This window comes from Stegastes partitus, unplaced genomic scaffold (assembly GCF_000690725.1).
Source record: "Stegastes partitus isolate 25-593 unplaced genomic scaffold, Stegastes_partitus-1.0.2 Scaffold11, whole genome shotgun sequence".
Taxonomy (NCBI): Eukaryota; Metazoa; Chordata; class Actinopteri; family Pomacentridae; genus Stegastes; species Stegastes partitus.
The window spans coordinates 713,569-740,637 of NW_007577742.1; the positions used below are offsets into that span (position 1 = coordinate 713,569).

Here is a 27,069-nt window from a genome sequence, read left to right on the forward strand (position 1 = left end):
AACTTATGGTATACACCCAGAATTGCTCTCAGCCAATCAGAAGCTTCTTGCCTTCGCGCAGGCCAATCAGCTTCGGAGCAGGCGGGCTGCTCAGGCTGTTGCTAGGGTATGTCCCTGATGACTGTTATACCGCTTAGCCAATGAAATCGCACTTTATAGCTTCCGACCAAATCATTGGTTAAGACACACCCAACTACCCACCCATACTTGTTTGTCATTGGACAGCGGCGCTGTCACTCGCTTCCCTGAGTTTTAGTTAGGTGCTGTTGATAGTGTAGTTTGGAGTCACCAAGACTCAGAAGTGAACGTAGCAGCACATACATCGCTCTGAAACTGTTTTTACATTTTCATTCCAGTATTTTATGACTTGTAAATTAGTGTAAATAGATTGTTTCTATTTTTATAACAAGACAACAACGAAATGGAACTTAATTCTCTTTTAATTCTGCTGGAGGCTGCAGAGTACTTGGAGAGAAGAGACAGAGGTATTTCGAGCTAAACTGACAAGTTGACAGCGTTTCTGCGTTCACGGACATTTTGTAAATGGAGCATTAGGACGGTTGTTAACTTCATCTGTGATTGTGTGTTACGTTTTTAACGTGCCCTGCCATAGTGCAGGTATGATGTCACTTTATAGACAATGGGACACAGAGCAGGCGATGGGTGCAAACTGGACCCAGTAGCCTGAAATGCTAGGAAATAATAGCTGTAATTTATCATTTAAAGTGTGTCATGTGTTCGTGAGTCGTGTTCGCGTTGTTTCTAACACAGGTCAGGTTGTTTGTGTGTCCAGAATGCAGTAGTTTTTACATTATGATGTGGGGAAATGAGTAAACAAGAGTGACATTGAAAATATAGGGCAGCATCATAATTACTGAAAGTGTCTATGTGGCATCAATTATGTAAAATGCAGATCTTGCTGAGGCTGTACGATAGCTTGTATGGATGTATTGGAATCGATTACATTATTGATCGATCACGTTTTGCTCCTTTTGAATTGGCCTCTATAGCTATTTCCCCATCTCCCTAAATGACTCACTGCAAGCTTCTTATTTGTTTAAAAATGTGTTTATTCTTGCAGACATGGCAGTAAATGAACATTTGCTTTGTGTGTCAACAGAGGCAGAACACGGTTATGCGTCTGTTTTACCATACAGCAGCGACTTCTCCAGAAAGAAAACGAAAGCATCGCCAATTTCCAGAAAAACTCAGAACAATAGGTAAATAAAATCTTACTTATTCTATTTTTATGTTTATTTTATTTTTTGCATTGCATATGTTTTGTTTATTGTTAGTTTTGCTTAGATGCCAGCTCTTGGAAACAGACACCCAGTGAGAGGACAGCAGTTTTTCCTGCACACTGCCATCTTTCTGCTGCCTGGGCTGGGCTCTCTCTGTGTTTTGGTCTCTCCAATAAACAGTGCCACGCGTACACTGTCAACTCCGCTGCCTCCACTCTCTCTCTCTGTTTCACTCACACCTATCAGCCCCAGAGCACAAACACCCGACGTGCATTTAACCTCTCGTTCCTGCAGCCTCACCGATCAGTCACGCATGCACCTGTGCAAAAGCTTTTTAAAAACAAAAAACAAAAGAAAGTCTTATTTTCTTCATGCCCTTCACTGATGGGAAGCTGCACTCGCTTCTCCAGCAAGTGTCATAAATCGAAGCTTATGATCAGAATATCGATTGCTGGCCCATTGATTCTACGCGAAACTTTCGTTGAACTGACTTTCCTGCCGAGTTTGACCCCATTACTCTGCAACTAGCAGAGACGCTGCAAACCTAATTGCACTGCGTAAGTACATAAATGTGAGTTTCAGTTTCGGTTCAGCCTCGCTCTGTTGGACTTCTCGTTAAAGGCCATTTAAACATCAGCAGATTAACGTTTAACTCTCATATCAGAAATGTAGAGGCATCTTCAGTGTGAGGGTTGGCAAAAGGAGTGCAGCTAATCAGTGTTTTTATTACTGATCAGGCTTTTTTCACTAGTGAGTGTCTGACAACACTGAAAATTATCATTTAATTGTGATTGGTACTTTCTTTCCAACTAAACCAACAAAATAATGTAATTGCTATCATGTCTGACAGCATTTGTGACACATTTACGAGGTTGGAGTTAGTTAATGTTAGTAATAATTGGGAATTAAATTAGTTCAAATGAGATAATTAAGATATTAGGCACAACACACATTAAAAACACGCTTAACACACTAGTTAGGCCGTATTAGGTTGATCCAAAGGAGACTTTACATTGAGCTCTACGTTGGAGGCTATGTGCACATATTTGCAGGGTGATTTTGTCCAGGTTTGCAACAGCGAACTCTCTGAACTGTCTGTGATTTACCGTAAACAGGTTTTTGGTGAAGCTGTCTGGTTGGTCCAGTTCCTACACCAAAAACATCAGCGCATGACAGTCTGATTTTAAAAGAAAAATTTCCTGTTGGCAAATAATTGTCTGGGTAACTACAAGGAGGAAGTAGTACTTCAGTGGTAATTGTAAGAGTTATGTCATGTGTGTAGAGCGTGTTAAAAAAAACAAACAAAAAAAAAAACAAGCAGGTATCGCTCTTAAATTACACTCCTGTTCAAGTCGAATACTTTTGTAAATCTGAAACTGATATTTGTAAGAATGCAGTCCTGTCACATTCCTTCTATCCGGTCGCTGACAGTGTAACACGCTTATTTCATACAGGGTGTTTGTGTGGATGTGGCAGGTGGGTGCGGTGGCTGAAACAGACACCTACGTACGCTCTGTGACAAACACCAGCCCACTGGGCTTCGTGCACCAGGCCTGCTTTTCCCTCCTTTTTCTTGCGACTACACTGTGGGCAAATTCCCCAATTCCCTTTATACTCTCCTCCAGCTTTTTTAAGCATCAACAGGATGCTGGGGTAGGGAGGTGGGGTGGGGGGTAGCAAAGTAAAAACATTTTTCGTGCTTGGACTCCAACCGAAGCTGGCTGTTAGTTATAAAGCACAGTGATTTGCTTTGTAGAGTCAACAACTGGGTGCTATAGCGTTTGATATGGTGCTCCAATCTGCAGATTAAAACAGATAACGTGTTTTGCAACGGTGCAATATTCAGGGCATGTGGATAGAAAAAAAGAAAAAAAAACAGTTGGCATTCTATTTGTGTGCACAGAAATCCTGGTGGAGTTTCTTTGTTTACTTGTTGGCTGTGAAATCAAAATGCTTCTAAAATAAAAATTAATATCCAGTGTGACTTCTCTGTCACACTAAATATGAACCTAAAATATAAATAGCGCAGATGACAAGAAAAACCCAGCTTAGCTTCTCTTGCATCCTTGAATTCCTTCCGGTGACTGTAAGAAAACAAACAGGGCGCTGTGAGGATGAGCTTTTGGTGCCTTTACATCCAATTTAAAAGGCTATTTTACAGGCCTTTGATTATTAGGGGGCGAGTTTGTAACATCAGAGTCCTTTGCATGTCGCACCATGCTTTTACATAACATGTAAAGGTGTGTGCTAATCTGCTGTTATTACAGGTCTGTGAGCATTCCCTTCCTCTGAACGATTTCCTGGTCGTGCCCTGTGCTTTGACTGGGACGTTTCCCCAATTTGTGCAGGTTTGAATAGCGTCGCTTCCTCCACGGCGGAGCAAAGCTGTTTGTCGGCAATTTTAGATCAGGTTATTAGCCGCAGTGCAACATCCTGTGCTTCCTCCTGGGATGATTTTGTGCAGACGCCACATTACCCCAGTTGCACGGTCAACCTTTTGGTGCTGCGAACGGCGTCGTGGTGCAGATGCCTGAGCCTCCCCGGGACAGCTGTGGGAACCACTGCTTCACGAGCAGAAAAGGCTCCTCTTAAAGAGTGGAAAATCTGAAAAGGCTTGTTGTCAGTCTGACCCTTTGTTGGTGCTGTTTTTGTTTTTATTGCCGTGGTATCCATGACGGTCTCATGAACAGAGGGCCTGTTTCAGATGGACTGCAGTGCCCTCCCTGCTCCCGGCTGCGCGTCATAATAGGGGCTCTCCTCGGAATAGCCCACACGCTGAGGAATTCTGCAGCGTCTAGGCCTCCAGACGTCTGAGTGTGTTTTTATCCCATGTCCACGCCGCTGTTCAGCCAGCGTGCAGCAACAACACCAGGGTGTGCGTGCTGTTTGTTTGTGTGTGGGGCAGTAATGCAGTCAGGCAGGCAGGGAGGGGGGCTGTTGTGCAGTGTCACAGATATTGCTCTGTCTCAGGGCCATTTTTGCCCTCTGCCGCGTGACAGATGTAGCACAGAAATGGGGAAAAAAAGATTTTGTCACACATTCCCGAAATATGTGGCCTCTGCATGTTTGTGGCCTTAATTCACCCCAATATCATGGCTGTTGTAGAGTTATTACGATGCTTCGTTTCTTATGTGAAACTTCCAAAAGCCCTTGAGGCACCTGAAGGCAGAGAGAAAAGAAAAGACTAAGAAGAATCGAGGCCTTTCTTTGATCTCTTGACATATTTTTTTTCTGATTGTTTCTCAGATCTGTTACGGTGGCATTGTCTTCCAAACTCCCTTTCATCCGTCTCACATTTAGATCAAAACGTTAACTAAGCAAGGCTCCCACCATCACGCCGAACCTCTCATCTCGTACGATTTGAAGTTTTTGTAACCTTTTGATAGGATTTTGGCACTTTCTCCCCTGACGCTCATCTTTTTGTCATTTCAGATCATCACACAACGAGCTGGAGAAACACAGGTAAGTCGATCTCTGATGCCTCTACGTCCTTCCCCCGTCCGTCTTGTTTGTCTGATTTCTATTCCTGACACACTAAGTGAAAGAATCGTGGCTGCAGGTGAGCGTCAGATGTGTTCCTCTTAGTCATAAACACTGAGCAGATCGGATCAGGGGCCATCTTCAAAGAGCCAGAGATTTAATCAATTAATTCTTCATGTCAGAGAACGGATAATAAGCTGATTTCAAAGAGCACCTCGTGTTGATTAGATCTCTCCCCATTTTGCGGATGAAACTAGTTTCCTTGTATGGAAGGGGGAATCCTGTCAGTAATGTGATAATCCTGCACAGACTGACACAGTGAACGGAGGCGGGGGTGAATCTGGGCCTCGGCTGTCATTTTTTTCGAAACTCAGAAACCCACACTCCTAGCATGCACCTCAGCACAGCTCACAATCCTTTTTTGTCACTTCAGGGTACAACACTCACAGCTCATGGTGCGCTCATTAAAGGCACACACGACTTTGATTAAAAGAAAGAAGAAGAAAAAAAGTCCCTGCTGCTTGAAAGTAGTAAAACTTTTTGTTTGGGTTTTTTTTTTTTTACGTCTAGAGTCTGCGTTTAGGAATCAGCTGATGTGTCAGCATGTGAGTAGAGGCTGGAATGGGTGTGTTGGACTGCATGTGCGTGACACATCGTCAGCCACGTTGAGGGATTGGGGTTTGCCAGTCACATGTCTGGGAGTGAGTAATGGATGTGTGTAGCGCAGAGAGAAAGAGAGAGAGACAAGTAAGGACATATTCCTCACTGACCTGGGAGCCGAAGAAGGCCCGGGCTGATTACACTGCAGGTGTTGAGACACAACAGTTACCTCATGTCCGATGACGGGCGCGGTTGCTTACCAACCGAGTGACGTCCAGCAAACTGACAAGTGCCGGTAAAGTGTTCCATAATCAGTTTACTCACTTCCCTTGTCATCACTACTGCGGCCGCAAGTTTCTGAAAAAGACTTTTTTTTTGGTGACATACAGTGCAGTGTCACGACTGTCACGGTAGAACATGTGAGTTCTCTTGTTCACTAATGCAGTGACGTAAGCATTTAATAAATAAACATTTAGTTCAAATACGCTGTCATATTTCACATCCTCTGTAGCATGTGATGGATTATTCCGTTCACTCGTGTGCCTTATTTTTCCCCGTTTTTTTTTTTTCACCCTGGAGTGTTTGCATGGAAAAAGTTTCAACCCACTTATTTGTAATGACAGGCCGTGTGGCAGTGACGAGGTATCATTGTGATCCTTCCAACACGGTCCATCCTGAGTCAGTCCCTGTCTGAACTTGTGTCCTCAAATTACACGGTCGTTACGCCGACATACAGGTGTTAAAGGTTGAAACTGGGACTCCAGCGCAACCGTCTACAGTGCATGCAGTGTATTACACCTGCTGGGGCCGTTCTACGAAGATGTAGCGCTTGACTAGATGGTTGGTTGATAGGAAATTGCAGCTTGTTTGAGTCATTTACAAGCAAAAATGAAAAAAGAAATTTGCATGTTCTGGCTACTAAAATGTGTTTAAATTTTCTCTTTGATGAAGTTTTTTTAAAATATCTTTTGGTTTGGGGTTCTGGCAATATGAAGATGTCATTTTGTAATCTTGCAATGGGCCTTTTTCATTATTTTCTCCTATTTATTAGACAAAACAATTGAGGCTTTAGTCTGCTAAAGCAAATCTTGGTCGATTGAACCTACTCTTTAACCAGTCGACTGGTAAATGAGCCCCAGTCCACCAACTTCCTTATTCACTTAAATAAATTCTATGTCGCATGTGCAGCATATTTAAGCATTTTAACGTGTTTATTTTGTACTGAAACGAAAACAAAAGCTTTGCACCTGCCCACATTTATACAATTTCCGATAACACAGGAACAATTTACAGACATGATGATTTTTTTTTTCATTTTGGTTGTTGAGCTGTGATGTGAAAACTGCAGCAACCACACCAAAGGTTTATATGACATGGTGCCAATTAGTTTAGACTCTTGAGTAAAATGTTCAGTTAACACATGTCTTAAATAAGTTAGGAATTGGGTGAGTTTAAGGTTGTAAAAACGATCTGCGTATTTCACAGGTTGTCTGTTCTGCAAATGCATTTTTCATTAATCTAGGAAGGCTATTGACACAGCGATTTTTTTTTTATTAACAGAAGTAACAGCGGTTGTAGCCTGATGTATAAAAGCATATTGACGAACCAGATGACCGATCAACGCCAACGCTAAACGATTTGTGACTGAGCAAATGCTGATGAGAGGAACTGAAAGCAAAAGGTGCAGCCCTGTGCCGCTCAGAGGACTTTTGCCAACATCCTCAGTTGAACTTTATCTGTTGGTGATTCATAAGAAAACCAAAAGTCCTAAGATGACCTGTAAAACCAGTTTAATGAACGTGTGACCAGTTTATAGCTTCCGTTTAAAAGCTTCATCCCTCTTTAATCTACATCAGACCCGGTATCGTGTCTGAAATCTCTGCCTCCCCTCACACCCTCAGACGCCACTGCAGGGAGGTGCTGCTGTTTGAGGCCTGACTCACTGTCTTTGTTTATTCGTGTGTTGTGTTTTTGTTTCACCCCTTTGTAGCACACAGCAATCCTTGTTCTATATGTACACGTGGTAGACAAGTTTGCAGATGAATGTCTGGCTTAGGTGCAGACTGAAACTGACTTCAAAAAGAACAGTTGAACAGCGTTAACTTGCGTTGTCCTGCAAGTAGGGCTGGAGTGTCTTGGTACCTGATTTTCAGTAATGTTTTTTTCTTTGATTTGGCAATTTTGATATGGATCAGACACTGTTTGATCACAAATTTATACCATTTGATGCCAGCTGTCACTACTATTAAAAAAAAAAAAATCTTCTTTTTAAGTGACACATTTTCCTAAATTGTATCCAGGTTGAATACCTGGTGTTACTTACAAGACGTCTCTCTGTTTTAAGCATATATTACAATGCTTAGAATAATCTGCTGAGCATTTTTGTTTCATTGTTTGTTATTTTATTGTTTATAAAATCATGAAAATGCAACCTCCACCAGGGGTTCCAAAGAAATTTAGTGTGGCATCATATATGGTGAAGAAAAAGCATTAAATCTTACATTTTTATAACCCTAACATGAAACATTTAAGATTTTTTATACCTAAGATGTTACATTTTCTGCCAATCCGCTTATTGATTAATCAGCTAAGCCCTGTTGCTGTAGTGTAATGTGACGGTTGTCAAATGAAACGGCCCGATGTCCTGATGTGGACGTTAGGCTCAGTGAATGATCGTGTGCATGCTCGGTTCCTCTCGCGAAGCTGCCGATGCCTTGGCAGCCGCTCAGGAGGCGCCCTGCATATATTTGTGTCCTGTTATCAGAGTGAGTTGTCTGGTGGGTGGGTGCCGACTCCCACAGGGTCGTCTGTCCTGACACAGCTTGCTTATCTGCCACAGCCTGAGTGTAGCTGTGACAGCTCTGTTTAGACCATCACCAAGGATGATAGCGCTGCTTTTTTTTTTTTCTTTTCTTTTTTTTCTCTCTTCATTGCACCGGCTCCGGCCAGAGCTGCAGAGCATCAGCTTAGTGTTTTTTTGTGTAACCAATTGCTGCTATGTGGTTGCTCTCCTCTGGCATTGCTTCCTTCCCATTTCTTGACTTGAACCGCTCTCGATCGCGCCTATGACGACTCATCGTGCCACAAGTTTCCTTTTTAAAGCAACACCAAGAAATTGCGAAAGCGCGTACGTTTTGCTTTCCCACATCTCACCTGTTTACGGGAAATCTGAAACCGGCCCCGTAAGAACGAGCGCCCGGTATGTTTGCGCTGCTTCCTTCAATTTAAAAGGGATTCACGGTTCTATTTTTGCTCACCAACAGCTACCAGGTAGTCTCGGTTTCATTTCTGAGATGACTGAGATTAAAGCGATGCTCAAAGTTTGCAGATTGATTTCAACAAGCAGTGTTCTCTTACAGCATATATATACCACTGCGGATGACGTGCAGCAACTGTGGGGCACCTACTGAACTGGGCTTCAAATTTACATGCTCTTCGTGGACACGGGAGCGAGCGCTGCGTTTGTCACGGTCTAATCTTCCCTCTAATTAAATTTACTCTCCCAGTGTCTTCTACTCCCAGCTGTGATGAATGACTTATTTGGCTTTGAGGAGCTCTTTCCCCTCAAGTGAAGCTCGCCCGTGTGTGTGTGTGTGTGTGTGTGTGTGTGTATAAGCCTGGCAGCACCTCTCTGAGCTGTTTGAGTTATGGCCGTACATCAGTGGGAGGGAGGCCAGCACATAGTCCTGTTACTTTACCTCCTCGCCGTCTTACTCTTTGTCTCCCTCTTTCTCCAGAGACCACATCTGTTTTTTCTGTTATCTATTTTTCTTTCCCCCCTTCTCCTTATTCTGGCTCTCCTTTTCGCCCACTAAAAGTGTCTGAGTCAGCAGAAACCTGAGGCAGTGAGGAGGAGGAGGAGGAGGGGGGGGAGCTGCCTTCACAGAGGGCCTTTATCTTCACCCAGCAATAAAACTCATCTGTGCCCGTTTTGAGGTGTAACTTTTTTTTTTTTTAATTTGTATTCAAGTTAATCCTGTTGGTGTGCATTTTTTTTTTTTTGCGCATCGTAAACTGTACGGCCATTGTGCGTTAAAGCGTGCGTTAATCCTGTATTTTAAATTAAAGGTCACCTTTGCTGTATGGGCAAACTGGAAAGTTCCTTTATTTCTTCCAGCTTTTGCTTTTAGCGTAGCATCCACATGCTCACAGGCACGTGTACTTCACTTCCTCAGCTGTCACAATGTCGGTTACATTCCTCCTCTGTATGGCGACCTGAAGTCATGAGGATTGTGCATGCAGCGAACAACCCAGAGTTATGAATGATGTACGGTACACAACCTAATGACTAAAGCACCTGTAGGCCATGTGGTTATTTGCTGCAACATAAAGTCAGTTAATGTTGACCTGCTGTTAGACTGGACCGCAGCTGTGCCGTATTCATACCATTTTCTATCAATGTGATTCTGTATTCTAATTTAAATTGTCTATGTAATCTGAATAAGTCAAATGTGACGTTTTCCAAATCATAGATAGAAGACAAAAAAAAGGGAAACTCTGGCATTCCAGGAACTTGACCCGATTAATTCTTCGTATTTCTGACTCATTTTGCACACATTAGCTACTGTAAGTGATTTGTCATCTTAGCTTTAAGTGCGTTGTTGGATTTTCCTAAGAAAATGTAGAGAAAGAAGTGCTTTTTCTAATAAATCTAAAAAATCAAATTTCTTCCCATTAGAATGTAACAATCTGTTACTGCAGCATTACCCACAATGGCCAGAGATGTTAGTCTAGCAAATCTCAGCAGACACGTTTCTCCTTCGTTATGTTTTCGTCATTTTGTTCCCAGTGTTATACATTTACTTAGGTCAGTGGATTTATCCTGAGGACCAAACCGGGTTCGAACTGGGCTGTGTGTGAAGTAAGAATAAGAAACAGGCTACAGCTGGAGGTCGGCGGCTCAGGTCCCATGTGGAATTTCTCCACCCTGAGGTCGCCCGACGTTGAGAAGTTGTTCAACTCGCTGGGGTCAAACCCGGCTGCGGGTGCTGCACGTATGCTATCCGTGGACGACTGTGTGTTTGTGCAAGGCCTGTGGATGATCTGTTGGCCTTTTGTGCATTTGTACACTCACACAGAGATATATGAGTACGTGAATGTGGTCGCCGTGGACTTAGATTTAGGTGAAAATGTTCCTGGTCCCTCTCGAGTGTTGCTGCTGCAGGGTGCTCTGCAGTAAACTTGGTTCACTGGCTCAAAACAGCTGATGCTCATAAAAACAGCGGCGTGGGATGCACTTTTAACAAGGTGCGTGCATCGCTCTGGAGGGGGGGGGGTTTCAAGGGAAAAAAAAAAACAATTAAAGAAAGACGTGAAGCAGAAGAGAGCAAGAAGCAAAGTGCGTCGACTGAACCATTCATGGTTTTGGGCCTCGTGCGCCTCGGGAGGAGGAGACGGAGGCATTCTTGAGCGTTGCTGCAGGGAGGGAAGCGAGGCAGCGTAGGACGTGGCTGCTATGTGTGTGTCAAACAGGCAGCCTGAAATTCAGGTCAGCAGAGCATACACACATACACTGGAATGCAGAGTTAAGTAAGAGAGGCGGTGTAGGGGGAGAGTCTGTAGATGGATGGGGGTCACAAAACTAGCAGGCCGGTTACTACAAGAACGCTCTGTAGGCACATCCGCATTCGGTGCGGCCTGTTTTTTTTGGCAAGCGGGGCGATGCAAGTGATTATTTGTTTGATTATGCGTTGATAGACTGGATTAGAGATGCAGGAATTCCGTCATTCACCATCTATTCTCACCTCGTCCTTGTTCTGTCTGGTTTAGTCGTTGTATTTTCCACCACAGCAGTTTGTAACCAGTTTGGTTTGTGAAGCCTAAAGTGGCTCCTTGCATCAGCCTGTACACCGATCAACAAGTGGCTTCTCTAATTCTTATCTTAATAACTTTTAACGTCCTGGAAATCTACCAATAGGCTACAATCCATAATTAAGTCATAGATTCAGGAAAATATGAGCATGATTTTGTGCAGGAGAAATGTCTCTTGATCTTTTCCTGACCCTCTTAAGTGGGCCTCAGACTGGACACCACCACCCTGTTCTAAAACCTTCTTTATGAAAGATCAACTTTTACAGTCAACATGGAGCCTGGAATCTTCTTTCATGCCACTAGACTCCAGCGTGTTAATCATTGACGAGGATCATTATAAAACCCGACCTCCCCGTGTCAGGGGAATGTTTTTATTGAGCTCGCTCAACTTGTCTCTGCTAGTCCGTCCAACATTTGCAGATGTACTTTCCGATGCACGCAGCGGAAGGCAATTAATGTTCAGGTCTGTCAGTTGACATGTTGTTGAGATGATTCAGAGATGCACAGGGAAACCTTTCTCTATTTTAACCCCCCCACCCTCTCTGTGTGTGCTCACACGCTCTCTCCTTTAAATTCTATTTGACATCTGTTTTTCTGTTAACACCACTGTAAGCTGGCTGTGCTGAGGAAGGGATTTTGCAATGATCCATGCTTGCACAGGGGATTGTTTCAGTACACGAAAACTATCAAATGAATCTAATTAGTAGGCATTCCCAAGCACGCCCAGTGGAAATTCCAGTTTGTTTTGTGGAAATACTACTACAATGAGTGAGTAGCGCACAAATTCTGCTGCTTCCGGTTGTTTAATCGCCAGTAAAGCATGCAGAACCTTTCCTTTAGAGTAATTCTACGAGGAGCCAAGTAACCTCCCTTCCCTCCCTCTACTATCCTGTTGTGGTGTGTTCAGGTTTCTGTTTGCAGCTCTTGCGTGTGAGAGCAGAGTCATGTGAGAGAGAGCTCCATGTTCCTGCCGCCAGGAGAATGTGTTTATGGGGGACTTGTATCCGTCTGGCTCGCCTTTCAGTTGTCACTGCACACAGCGGGTGGGTGTGGCGTCCTCGATGACAGAAAACAAACACGGCTCGTCCCAGACGACTGACATTTCGTATCACCATGATAAAAGCCTGTCGTGTCGCCTTGTGCTTTAATGCGTGTCTTTCGTCTCAGTGGCGTGGGCAACGTGGTGAACCACTCTGCAAGTTTCACATGAGCTGCCTCGGCACCGGTCTTATTTTTCTCCCATCTTGTTTTTCTGTGACGGCACATCAGATCTCTGCTAAATGTAAACATGTTCGGGGTAGGCCTGCAGGGCAACAGGGAGAGTAATGAGGGGCTGCTGAAAGGCTGTGTGTGTGTTGTGTTTGTCGACGGCCCCTGGGTAGGGTCCCTTACCACCTCAAACCTCCCTCCATCTGCGTCGTACTCCCCAGGAACCTGCCAGCCAGATGTAGAGCCACTCCAGTGGCAACCTCGAATTCCACCACGTCACCATGGTGACCCACATTTACGCAACGCAGCCCCCACTTTCACTTCTCACAGCAGAGGGGGGGAGATGCAGAATGTTTCTGAGGAAAGGTTTGGGGTTACTTTTTATGTATCATACTCAAACGTTAAAAATGGCACATAGGATGTGTTAAAAAAAAAAAACACAACTTGAAGTTTAGTTTTTGCTCATTACAACTACTTATATTTGTCGTATTGGCCGTCAGTAAGTGAAGAAGTGAATTGCTGAATATTTGGTGTCATGTAGACAGATTTAGAAACCAAACATAGTCATATTACTACCCAGAATGACTTCTTGGTTCAACTGAACCACGTTAGAACAAGTATCCAGACTATCAGTTCTGAACCCAGATTGCAGCAGAACACCGTGTGCACGTACAACGATGGCAAATACAGTGAGTCAGACCTTTTTTTTTTTTTTTAACTGCCATCTTTCCAGATCTCAGTAATTTACCTGATGAGTGCAGTGTTATTACTGCTAAGAATGGTGGCCAAAACTCTAAAAACGAGATCTATACTGTAATGACCTGGAATTATCCCTTAAGCCCTTAAGAACACAGTTTTGATCCTCTTTATTTTAGAGACGTCAAACAATAAAACCCTCCAGTTTGAAATGTTGCATTTTCAGATTATATTATTGCGTTATCGTGCCTAAAGCTGAGCAGATCCGGCAGCGCAGCCCGAACGACGCTCAAGTCAGAACAACACCAGAGGCATGGGGTCGCATTTTCTCTCCTCAAAACCCAACAGGGAGCATACCGAGGCAGCTCTGGCAGTGAGGGGAAACACTGCAGTGGTGTTTCTGATGACCTTTGACCTTTTGTTGAGCAGGTTTGGCTCCGTGCCAGACAAGCCACTCGGTCCTGTGCATATGGGTTGAGGAATGCGCTGGGCTGCAGTGAGCTCATTAAACAGTACAGCGAGTGAGGGGTGAAGGCCTGTTGTTTGCACTAGCTCGCCTTCTCAGGCCCTGCAGTTCTTTGTGTGCCGGTGGAGCCGTCCTGGGACACACTGCGGCCACCAGGACACTTTTTCGATGGTGCAGAATATAATTTTGTCAGTCAGACTTATGCAGGCTGCTGCAGAAACACCTGAGCAACATAATGAGATATTTCTACAGTTGTTCTCCTTCCAAGGCCCAAAGTGCGAGCAGGTCTGTGAGAAAAGGCGTGATCTGTACCCAGCAGCCTTGGAGCATAAGTCAGCAGTTTAAATAGCTTGTTCCAGTTTCAGCAGCTTTCTGAGCAAAAGTTTCCCCCCCCTCTGACTTTGCTTTGTTTTGGCACTGAGCCCCTGATGGAGAGAAAAGAGGAGGGGGAGGGAAGGGCAGAGATCAGACACAAATCATCCCGTGGTACTCAGCACGTGAGAAGAGTCAGGTGGTGATTTCTCTGCAGGCATGACTCCTGGGCAAATCAAGTCGCAGATTCACTGTTTAATCCTCATCTGCAGAGAACTTACAGGGCAGTCTGTTTTTGCAGCTTTAGCAATATTAATTAGCATCTTTCCCGTGTTTAACGCTGCTGTTGCAGCATAACGCAGACGTTATCCCGGGCGCATTGTGTCCGTCGTGCAAATTCAACCCTGACTTCTGCACAGTGTTTGATCAAGCTAGTGCTCTGCCCCAACTACAAATCATGTGACACCGCACCAATGGTCTCACACTGTGACGCTGTTCATGACTGGAATATCAAAGACCATCCTATTTTCAAACCAGACAAATTGGAAAATTTGATGTGATTCAGAACCATGTGTGCCAGGCGGTGTGAACTGTCTGCTCTCTGTCACGGACACAACATCCATGTTCGTCTGGTGCCACACTTCGCATAGCTGTTTCAGGCAATCTGATAAACATTGCGTGACTAGGGCTTGGCTTAGGAATAACAAACGTGAGTGAGGGAGGGTCCTAACTCCGCTCCAAATCGGCTGTGTGCTCTTGAAGAAAAGTAGCGAGCGTGTCTCGTGGCAGGGAAACACATGCTGCAGTGAGGGAGCTGTCAGGGACACACTGCCAGGTTGACTGTAGGTCCACTTTTATTGATACGCATCAGAAACGTGTAGCTTTCCTTCGACAAAAACATTTTACAGGGAGTTTTGTGCCAGACTTTTTCTTGGCTGAGTGCAGTGACTTCCTCGAGTCCTGTTGTCACTGTGATATTGCAACCAAGCTGTTTCCCCCCAGTTTTCTGTCTTTATGCTACGCCAAAGCTAACTGTCTGCTGCTTTTAGCTCCTTTTGTACTGCTCAGACATCAGAGCTGCTTCAGTCTTCTCATCTAACTATTGGCAAGAAAACAATGCATTTTTTCATTTTCCCAAATGTCAATCTGCTCGTTTCGTTCGACTCTTTGTTTTGTAAATCAGTTCATGTAAATGATTTGTGCTCACCACTTTGAACAGATCAAGATAGGTGGCGTTTTCCACTTCCTGAACAATACCAAGCTGTTTTTCTCCCTTTAAAAGCTAACTGTAATACCTCTGTATTAAATTTAATAACACTGTACGGCATGTTAGTCTCGTGTCTTGTGTAATCTCCTGAGTGTTCAGATACCTGACTTGTTCAGAATGGCGTATTCCATGATAGTTTCATTTCACAGAAAGCTTCTCCCAAACAGGTATGGTCAGCCTCCACGTCACCATGGGTGTGGAGTGGCAAGTTGTCTGCTTTTGATTTAGGGTGTAATGAAAAGAAGTGGCATTTCTGAAGGCTTGAATACAAAGAAACGCAAACATTTGCTTGTGTGTTTTTTTTTTTAGACGTTAGTAAAAGCAATGGTTAAAAGTGCACCGGAGCACATTTCTGTCCTGGACTTGCCAGGTAAAATATGTGGTGAGCACACATGTGGGGCCTGAGATGGAAAAAAATAGAGTAAAAACTCTTTTCTGGAGAGGTGTGGACAAGGGGGGAGGAGGTGGGTAGTCAGGCCGAGTGTACAGAGGGGGGGAAACGCCTTGTTTTTGTTTTTTGTTACAAGAGAGGAATGGGGGTGGGGTGGGGTGCAAGATGGTTGCCCATTGGCTCAAGTTACCCTTTGGATGATGTGTGTGGAGCCCTGCCTAGTGCAGCTGAGCACACTGCACTCAAAGAGCCCTTTTTTCAACCCCGAGAGAAAGTCATCCACTTGCTCGGACCCCACTCCCTTCCAAAAAAACACCCCCCTCTCTCTCTCTCTCCCTCTCCCCCTGTCTCTCTGCTCCAGACCCCCCGCTCCTTCCTGCCCGCTTCCCCCCTGGCTGCAGACCAAGTGCTTCATGTGGCTGGGGCTGGGGCAGGTCGGAGGTGGCCCCCCGCCCCTGTCCTCAGAAGACACTTGTTTTCCAGTGGGATGAGGGTGTGTTGGTGTTGGCAGGGTGGAGCAGGGGGTTGAGGGGGTTCAGCGGATGGTGGTGGTGGGGGGGGAGGCAGGCAGGCAGAATTGCCCCCTGGGAGAGGAGGAGATAAAAGAGCGAGAGCACTTTCACACGCCCTTTGTGGTGGAACACCTATATGCACCTGTAGAGAGGAGGGAGCTTGTTTAAAGGGCATTTGTGCTAAACTGCCTCATATATATCTGCAAATCCTCTGCATTTTTTCTGACTGCAGTCAAATCCATCAAAATTAAAGATGGCTTTATCATTTAGGAATCTGGGGGGTTTTCTGTTTAGTCACTGAGACTCAGACAGGCTGCCTGTGGTCGACCTCTGAATGAAACAGACGGGGCTACTGAGAGGGTCCTACTTTATGTGAAAAATACAGGTGACGCCCTTCCTGAGAAAAGAAACAGGGTAAAGGCTGTGTGTGCATGTGTGAAGGCTGAGTATGCTTGTGCACTAGCCGCGGCCTCCCGTGTGCTCAGCTCTGCAGCCAAGCCCCAGAGAGCTTCATTTCTCTGATTAGGTTTATTGTGGCCGCAGCGATGGCCAGTGGAGACCTTCCATTGTCGGAGTTTGTTTACCGTTCAGCCGGAGTTAGCCAAAGGAACAGGAGAAAAAGGGGGAAGACTAGCTCAGAACAAAGAAACGGTTCATGGACTAGCTTGACTAATGGAGGATTGAAAGGCCTTTATGAACAAATCTGAATGGGCCGAGGACAGAGAGGGGATCTGCTGATAAAAATGTCGTGAATGAGAGCAGCCCTTTTTAAATAATATACAGTAACCGTAGAAAGTCGCCACATGTCCACACAAAGGCTAACTTTGCCTTGTCTTCATTATCAACTCAGATAAACATCCAAATGGCCCATCCAGCGCGCTGTTTACTTGAGCATTGAGGGGTTGTCGGCCTGCAGGGTGTTGGCAGGGATGCAGGGTTTTCTGGGGTCACGGTTTGTGTCTTGATTTCAGTCAGTGGAGTCACCAGAGCAGATGAGGAGCTTCTTATCGCTGCCATTTTGCTTAGTAAGAATTTTTCTACACTGCGAGTTTAAGAGCTCTCTAGCGTACAGCAGGATTGACATTTTGTGACGCACACAAGGTTTGGAACAGCTGTGGTGGACAGTACTGCACCAACGTACAGTCTTTTTATATTTAGGCCAGTGTGTTGTGCTGTGGCGCCCTGGGTATAGTGGAGCATAGTTAATGCATGCATGTGTTTTTTTGCACATGCAAACCTCACAAGTTAAAGCCAGCAAATCACACAGAGCTACATAATATACAATTTCACCAAACAACAGAAAAAGGCCTCCATAGTAAGGGCCTGTTTGTAGTGCATAATGTGTGTCACGTGTGGGTGTATAATGAAAACGGCTCTTGTTGATAAAGAAAGATGCATGAACTGTGGCTGGATGATACGATCTACAGTCAGAGACACATATATCTGCATCACAATAAATGTATTATAGCTCACTTACATTTATCTTCTTGACCTCTGGACTCAGCTGATTACTTTATTAAATATCTGGTTGGATGTTGTTGGTTTGAGTTGCTATCTACAGTTCACTGCATGGGATCCAAACAGTTTATTTATTGAAAAATGCAACAAGAGTAAATTTAGCCCAGTACAAGATTCATCGTGTTGGTATTTTTTAGTCAGTTCCGTAAGTTTTGCAGAAATACAGCACAGTCAGTTTTTTTTTTTCTTTCTGGGTGATTAGCCTATGCGAGCTTTGTGTAACCACAGACACTGTGTACATCCTCAACCCTTTGAAAAAGTCTCACGGTCAAGCTCAAAGTCACAAGTGAAACCAAACCTGCAGAGCATCACGCAGCACTCGGTCACCAGTCTCACTGTTTTCGAGTACAAGAACAGGACGTGAAATTCACGCCGTGTGAGGAGCAGTATTTGTTTCTGCCCTTTAGGAACATGTGGATAAGCGCTTCTTCTCAGACCTGTTTGCGTAGGTGCTTTCTCACTATCTGCTGGAAGGATGTGTGCTGACTCATTCTGTGCTTGTGTGCTTGCAGACGTGCCAAACTACGGCTGTACTTGGAGCAGCTGAAGAAGCTGGTGCCTTTGGGTCCAGACAGCACGAGACACACCACTCTGAGCTTGCTGAAAAGGGCCAAGATGCACATCAAGGTACTTTAAAAGAACATCCAAAAAAAAAAAAAAAAATGGTGCATTATGAAAAACATTATTGTATCATTTTTCTTTCATTGATCAAAAATCCCCTTCAGAATTTTTTTTTTTCTCTGAGCAAAAAACAAACAAACTCTGCTTTCCCATATCTTTAAGCTGTCTTTTGCCCCTTTATATCATATTGTTGTCTAATCTCTGTGAGAGTAGGTCAGGGCCTGCCAGAAGAAAAAAATTCCAAGACTGAAAGGAAGAAAAAAACCTTTGTGGAACATACAGGAGATGTGGTGGCTGATATGTTGCAGAAGATAATGTGATGTTTGGTTTGTTTAAGGCCGACTCGTCCTCCACGGTTCATTAACTGTTTCAGCTCACAGACATCAGAGGCTCAACAAAGAAAGTATGCAGCAGGACCAAGTGACACACACACAAAAAAAAAGCTTTAAAAAAAAATGTCAGTGCATACAGATGCTTTGATCCTTAATGTTGCTCTGGAAGATGAACTCTAAATACAGTTTAGGACATGCTGTACTGATCATGCTGTTTACAAGCGGCAACAGTGTGGTTGGTGGAAAATCCAGACGTAGCAAGTTTTAACCCTTCATTTCCTGTTTATCATGCATGTCCTCTCTGCTCAGACGATCTGCGCTATTTCTCGTCATTGTGCCGTGTCTTCTCGGATCGCAAGAGGCCACGTGTTAGACTTCGCTTTGATTCACCACCGAAAACTTTCATATGCAAAGGAGTGCAAGATATAATCTCACACATTTTTAGTTTCTAACGTGTGAACCCCACACAGTCATTTGGCTACATCCCCATGAAATGCTGAAATTTGTCGTTGTTCAATACGCTTTATTATGACATTGGACTCTTGGTCTGATTGTAAGAAGATACAAAACAAACCAAGTACAAAGGCTTTCATGCTTTATCATACCAGGAGCAGTGCCAGTATGATGTGACTTGAAACCAAATTAAAGCAATTTGAATTCTATAGCAACGAGAATAATATGAAGAAATTTGTTCACAGCTTCTGTTGTGTTTAGTCTTATGTTATCTTTTATGGGGAAAAAAATCTAAAAATAGAGTTTATACCTGTTGCATAGTTTACACAGTACTTAGTCACTAAAAACAAATGTTGTTTATAGGCAGCTTTATGCATGTAAAGCAGGTTTTACTTCTTTTATTTGCACCATGCATGTGTGGTATGCAGCCACGAGCCGTCTTTCTTGTTAATACAAAGGTTCAATCCTGGAACTGTTGATTTATATGTCATATTATTGTGAGCCTTTTCTATGCAGCCTGCAAAGGTGGAATTTTGTGTTCCCTCACAGTAAGTTTTGGCTTCCTGTTGCAACGTATTGCAAGGGAAAGCAAACAAATACACCAACGAGATAGTGACCCTTTTGGAGGAACTGCACCTTTTTTGTGCCGTTAGGAGAATGCAAACCGGTGTTTGGGTCCGGTAACATTATCATTAATTCTTGGCATTTCTGTGTGTGTGTTTGTAGAAGCTGGAAGAGCAGGACAGGAAGGCTTTAAACATGAAGGAGCAGCTTCAGAGAGAGCACCGCTACCTCAAACGCCGCCTGGAGCAGCTCTCTGTGTCGGGATCCGTGGAGCGCATCCGCACTGACAGCATGGGCTCCACCATCTCCACTGACTCAGAGCAAGGTACGCCGGCTTCAAAGAGTCAACCAGTGGCATTAAAACAGGGATCGTGTCAAGCCACCTGTATTTGTGTGGTGCAGTAAACGCACACCGTGTTCAGTTTTGACACTGGGAATTTCATTTCTCTTATATTAAATGTAAAGTTCTTCCATATAAACATTCCCAGTGTGCATTTAGATGTGAGTCATGTTATCCAAGACTAAAAAGTTGAATATAAATGAATTCAAGAGGTTGCTGCATGAGGTAGGGCTTGTTATGAATTTGTAATGTGTAGTTCTTCTATACCACGTGGACAGCTGTGGGCACTGCTGACCTTAATGTAAATCAGTATAGATTGCCTCCGTGTTTGATGCAAATTACTAATGCTAAGGTATGGCTCTGGCTGGTATTGACAGGCTCACTTCATGCCCTGAAGCCAGAACTTGCAAATAACTTCTCCCAACAGCTCCATAGGTGGCTTTACTCAAATGCTGGCGCTGTTTGCGTTCTTTTCAACGTCCACCGATACACTCTTGAGCAGCTCTGTGATCCGATGATTTGCCCCGGCGTTGTTTACAGGTGATGCCCCCGGGGTCAAAAGTTAACACCTCAGATTACAGATAAAGAAGTCTGGCTCTCCACTTTAGCTACTATAGGTGGGAGATTTCATGTCAGGTGATCCTGTTTACTGGCGCAGGTTGTAGCAGATCAACAACTTTGTCACGGGCCAACTGCAGAAATGACATAAATATAGTCATCTGTTGTCATCTGAATTAAGTTTTATCTGAAGGGTATTATCCCGAAACTCCAGCAAATATCACGAGACTTATGGCGTCAATATTGCTTGGATGGTCGAACAGGGGTCCAGAGGTAAGACAGTCGGCAGGGTGTGAACTTCTTACTGTCAATTTCTTGTTAGGTTTTATGTCTACAACCAAGCGCAATGTCGTGAACGCCTTCCAGGACAGACTCTCGAGTGTTGCTCTTCAACACAGATATCAAGACTTGTTGCATTTCGGTTGTGGTTGGACCACACGCTGTTGGAACCAGTTCTTTTTGTGCGTTACCTCAGCTTAAGGAGAGAATCTGCTCATCACCAGTGGCACAGACTTCCCCGAAAAGCTCGGTTTAAACTGTTGAAGTTGTTTGCTAATCCTGGATGAGGTAAACACACATGCAGTTGTTTATCAATGGATGGGGATTACCTGTGGCAGCACAAAGATCTGCCTGTTTGCCCGGAGCTAATAGCTGCCTAAATCCAGGGTTAATCCACAGCCATGGCAGGCTCCCTAATAAATATGCCCACAGTTGGGTGGAAGTAAACAATTTCCTCTCTCTTGCTCTGTTTTCAACACACTGAAAATAACCTCGCGTGTTTTCTTTTCTCTTTGCGTGCAGAGGTGGACATCGAGGGCATGGAGTTCACCCCCGGCGAGGCGGACAGCGTGGACAGTGTCAGCGACGGCGAGGAGGAGGACCACTATAGCCTCCAGAGCAGCTCCAGTGACACCAGCTACACAGCCACACATTCCCACAGACTGCAGCCGCACCACTGTTAGACACCGCCGCGGCCATCCATCTCGCAACCAGCTTCCTCGCCCACGCTACCTTCTCCTCACCCGTACCTTTCCCACGATTTGCCAACGCCGCACACTACCTACATCAGACCAGTCCACAACGGCGGCATACCCCGAACTTGTTCCTTCCTTCCTGGCCACGACTCTCCAGGAAGCACACGAGGCCGAAATGCCTTCCTTAACTCCCCCCCTGCCCCCGACCCCTGACCACTGACCCTACCTCACCCTACTGTATCCTGCCTGAACCCGCCCCTCCTGACACGCCCTGCCCTCTCACTGCCCTCACGACCCCCACCTAGCGCTGCCGCAGGCTACGAGAGCCGAGTTTGTGGTTTTTTATCTGGGATTTCTGTGGCACGGTGGACAGCTTTGACTTGTTAATTGGTGTGTGTGTATATATATACGTGTGTGTAGAGAAAAGTCAAGGGAGGGAGTTTCAGAGAGGTCAAAAACAAAATATAAGCTTCAGTCATTTTAATGTGGCAATAATACACAGACAAAGCGTTGCACTAAGGGTGCGATGTGAGAAAGGTAAAGCACTTCTGTTTGTTCGGCAATATATGCAACATTGGGACCTCGAAAGTTGTTTTCATCATACGGTATCTTCCTTTTACACAATAAGATTTACAGGAGACGCTATTGCAAATGTCCTGCGGGTTCCTTGAAACATCTGAGAAACGTTGGTGTCGAACACACTTGTTCTCTTTCTTGCTGGGAGCTAGATGAGAAAAGCATTGGTGGATCTGCTACCAGCACCTCCAAAGCTCACAAATGTATAAGTTATGTGTTTAATCTGTACAAAACTGTGTAAAAACAGTGTAAAGTTGTAATTTTATGGCAGTTGTGTCGACGCAGTTTGCGTGGTGGAGAAATCGTGTAGCTTTTAACCTTTCGTACTCCATTTTAGTGTTTTCAGACAGTTTTTGTACATAATTAAACAAGATATACTGATTGGTGAGCTTTATGCTAAGCTAACAAGCTGCTGGCTGTATATTTCACACATTAGAGTGATCTTCTCATCAAACTGTCAGCAAAAAAAAAAAAGTGATCCAAACATGTTGAACCCCGGCTTTAATCTCCAACTTTTTAGCAAAGCTTCTGTCAGCACGCGATTTAAAACGGGACTTTTTCAATAGCAGCTCTGCACGTCGTCACATCTTTATCACCGAGTGCAGCCAAAGACAACAGGAAAAAGCTTCAGAGCTGTAGCAGAGAAGAAAACATGTAAATAGATGTACAGTTACTGTCCAGACCCTCGTGTCTCCCTCTGGTTGGGCTGCCTAACCACTACTCCACACTACTGACCACTACACTATACCACCCTATGGTGTGGATGGACTACTATGTCAAACAACAAAGAAAAGGAGTTGCCTCACAACTAAAACTCTATTCCTTGAAATATCGAGTCACATCTTGTGTTTCCTTCTCAGTAGCTAATTGATGTAGCAATAAAGACAAGAGGCAGATGCGAGCTATGAGCGTCACATTGATTCTGGCGGACCGTGAGGTGTTATGGGAGACTTTTTCTTTTCCCCATTTTACCCTGTAGATGGCAAGTTTTTTTTTTTTTAGTTTTCTTATTCACTAAAGGATCCTTCTCTGTGTGCACAATGCCATCTACACACAATTTGCATTTCCCTACAGCTCTGTTGCTTTTTTTCTGTTGCGAGCGGTATTCATGTGTGACTGGAATTTTTTTTTTTTTTTTACTATTATTATTCTAATTAACAAGTCAAAGCTGTAATTGTGGACAAATGGGCCAGCTGTAATGATTTTCTGATTTTCTTCTTTCGTAGAGGCGCCTATTTTAGCCATCTTAGCCAACTACTTCCATTCACTTTTCTGTAACAGGATTCTTGCTCTTATTTTCTCTGACTTATTTCTGGAGCTTTGAGCACTGCTAAAGGCCAACGTAGGTGAAATGTTCTTCTCTAACCTGTCTGTAACTTATGCACAATAGTCACTATTGACGGAGGAGGCGCTTCTGTCGCTCTCTGACCATTTAAATAATCATTAGCCCCGGTCTCTGGCAGTCTTTAGAGCTTGGCACTTTAAAAAAAAAAAAAAAAAAAGGGGCCCGTCCACCATGGCAGGTCTGACCAAAAAAAAAAAAAATAAAAAAAAACTACAAAAGAGTTAGAAGAAAACAACAAAAAATTGCATACGAAAGAAGCTACTCGTCACTGAAAGTGATATTAGCCAGTGTAGTCTATATTTCTCGTATTAAATTTTGTATTATATTTTCCTAAATGTTCTCTTGTAATGAAAAGACAAAAAAGAGTGAGTATATCTATATATAAATATATAAATATAAAAGAGAGACAGACAGACAGACAGGAGGCCAGGCTTGTTGAAGGGAGAGTGGGGGCAGGGGAGCTGATACACTGGCCCCTCTCCCTTGGGTGACTCTCCTGCTGTCATTCTGTGCCTTGGTGAGCCTTTGACCTCTCTCCTCCCACCTCCTCACCCTCAGCCCCTACTCAGGTCACACTCCCCCTCCCCACTCCTCTTGAATCGCATCCTCCCCTCCCTCTTCTTCTTCTTCTTTGATTTCAACCCTTACCATGCGAAACACTTCCATGAGCGAGGGGGCGTGTGAAGAGAAGACCTCCAAATACACACAAACAACAACAACAACAAAACAAGCCCCCTCCCTGAAGCCGCTGTTGTACGACACCCTGTCCAGGCACTCCCTCCCCTCCCCTCCCAGCCTCTCTCGATGCCCACCCATCTGCCAGCGCCACCTCTGTCATGGAAAAAGAAAAAAGAAAACACACACTGGTAAACTCCCATGGCAGCTTCCAGTCGCCCCCCGAATGGTCACCGACGGGGTTCGAAAACTTCTTCTGGGCTTGAAGCGTGTTTATCTTTTTTTTTGTCATTTTATTATTCTTGTATGTTGACTATGTGTTTGTTCAGTGGGAATCACTGGGAGAGGAGCGATAAAAGAATAATCCAATCAATGGCAGCTTAAGGTGTTATCCTCCGAGCTCCCGGTGGTCCGTCCCAAAAATAGTGTTACCCGTTGATCAGGGGACCTCTTGAGACACAGCAATATTACCATCTTGTGCTTTCTGAGGGAGGGTGGGTGGGTGGGCAGGGTTTTTACAAAAGAAAAAAAAGAAAAAAAAAAAAAGGCAAGCAGGTGGTTTTGCTTTTGAGTCTGTGGTGCATTTTTGTGACCAACTCTTTATTTTTGTTTCGATGATTTGACCTCCTATCTGCACTCTCTCCATACACTGCAGGAGGGCAAAAAGAAATTAACTAGACATGAGAAAAAAAATTCTTTTTCTTTTTTTTTTTTTTTGGAAAGCTGTTTTTTTTTTGTTATCAAGAGTTTACATTCATGTCAAAAGGATTTGTACATGACTGTTTGTAGCAAAAATGTCCTTTTCAGTTCGTTGGTCAAATGAACAACTGAGTAAACCATATTAATGGAATAAGATTATTCTCTTGCACAGAACCTCCCAGTAAGAAAAGTGACACAGAGACGGAGTGAATGGGACGAGCTCGGGGCCAGATATGAGATTATAATTTTTCAGTGGCGTCATTGAAAAATGTACATAGCACACGTGCGCTCGCAAACGTTTACGAGCAGCTGACGGGACGTGTTAACATTTCGTTTGAATGTCGGAAGGGTGGTGTTTATGGAAATTCTTTTAATGATGTGCCTTGGAAAAAGTTATTTTCTTTAAAAAAAAACAAAACAAGAGATTGTACCAATTAATGACGACTGTTAAATCAGTTGAGCCTTGAAGAGGCAAAAGATGTTTCCACTTCCCTTTTCAGAACAAAAGAGGCAAACATTTCGAAGAAGGGGGCTCTTCAGTGAACTTCTGCTAACATCAAAGTGTAATTTAAGAGTCGTAGGAGAGAGGAGCGCTTAAAAACTGAAACTTCAGAGCAAGTGCAGACAAGATTTTATGTTTGCTTTCATGTTGCCGTTGCACAGAGATTTGATTCAGTGTGTTGTTTTTTTTTTTCCGAAGAGCACAGAGGTTTGGGGAAGTCAGCAGGCAGAGAATAGAGAAAGATATAAAGAGAGTGGGTGGGTGCGATGAAAAAAAAAAAAAGGTGCAGACAAAGGACAGTCTGCGCAGAGAGAGTCGGGTCAAGGCACTAAATCTGTGCGCACATCACAAACACCGAAGACGTCTCTTTATCCCTAAGCCTGCTGATTAATGGTGCTGATAAAATCAACACAATGACTTCCACCAGATATTATTCCTGCCAAATAAATAGTCACTTTTAATCCTTCCATGACTAAAAAAAAGAAAAGTTCCTGTATGTAATTCAAGACGAATAGCTTTAACTACCTGTAGGCTTTAGGTCAGCTTCCCACTTCCTTTCCGCACTTCAGCCTTCATGTCTTTGCTCTTTATTTTTGCATTTTCATCAATTGCGTGACGCTCTTACGGGGTTCTGTTTGGTTCCACAAACGGGCGTCACACCAGCGTTATGGTTCGTTTTTTTTTTTGCTTTTTTTTCCCTCCTACCCACAAGAACCTAGAAGCTGTAGAGGGTGAACTGGCTTGGATTTAGTTGCGAGGAGGATGACGAGGAGTTTGTCTGGGCTGACATACTGTGCAGAGTAGGGAGAGTTCTGTGCCAGAGACCTGTGAATATGTTCCTTTATAGCGGATGTGTAATATGCATTCAGAAGATGTTATATAAGTTCCTTTTTTTTTTTGTTGTTGTTGTTTTGTTTTTTTTTTGTGTGTGAGCGTGTGTACATGAGTACCTGGTGCTGGCTACATTTTAGCAAACACTTGAAGGTATTGTGTATTCTCTCATTGTAATATAATTAAAATGTTTTATACATAAAGCCGTCAAAGCCTCATTACTGCCTGCTGCAATATCTTTTTTTGTGTGCATTTTTTTTTAAAGACGCATTGTGTGTCTTGTGGGGAAGCAGTAAAGAAAACAGCTTCAAGTCAAGCAAGCAGCAGGAAAACAGATAAAGACGTTCAAATGTTATGGGGCTTCCTGTTTGGTTTTGTGCAGCTGTTAAACTGTAATCTGTAGTCTGGAATAATGTTTAAAGCTTTTGTTGCTGTTGTAGCAGAGAGAGACGGGGTTGTTTCGAGCTTTTTGGGGCCTCCCCTTTTGCTTTTCAAGCACTTACGAACACAACAAATCTCAATCTCATATTCCGTACGAATGAGACCAAATGCTACTTTTTACACAACAAAAACTGAATTTCAGTGAACACAGCTGCATTGTGAACATCAAAATAAAAAACTTTCAATTGATTAAATATACGAGTTCCTCCAGTTTTTGTATGTAAGCACCCGAAGGCCCCACGAGGCCCCAAAAAGACCCTAAAAATGGACACTGCTCTTAAAAACAACTTCAAATTTGATGGATGGGCTGAACAGTTGTTGACACACACACAGACGTTCCATCATTCGGTCAGATGATGGTAAAAATCCCTCTAATTGATGTTGAAGAGTAAGTAGATGGACAAGAACAATCACTGGCCCGAGTGGGGATCAAACCCACAACCTTGTTGCTAAACTTGCATCACAATCTAGAGAGACTAAAATTGAAACTGGGTTTTTATTTTAGAATCAAATCTTGTCTGTCTTTTGAGGCCAAAAAGAGACTGGTTGCTGCCACTGTTATGTCTGTGTTGGACGATGGAGACACGATGAATGCCTCCGCTTAAATCCTGAGCGTTTTAGATTTAGTATGTCACGGTACTTTGAGGTTTCACCA

The 27,069-nt window shown here is 43.9% G+C and overlaps 1 protein-coding gene across 1 annotated transcript; it reads left to right on the forward strand.

The window, feature by feature from the left end:
- Window positions 1–268: 268 nt before the first annotated feature.
- mxd4 (MAX dimerization protein 4) lies at window positions 269–26,176 on the forward strand. Its single transcript, XM_008287064.1, has 6 exons — window positions 269–485; window positions 1,121–1,220; window positions 4,674–4,703; window positions 18,016–18,130; window positions 19,636–19,798; window positions 21,173–26,176. Exons 1-6 carry the CDS (start codon window positions 422–424, stop codon window positions 21,331–21,333), a joined length of 633 nt encoding a protein of 210 aa, XP_008285286.1. The 5' UTR covers window positions 269–421; the 3' UTR covers window positions 21,334–26,176.
- The last annotated feature ends 893 nt before the right edge of the window (window positions 26,177–27,069 follow it).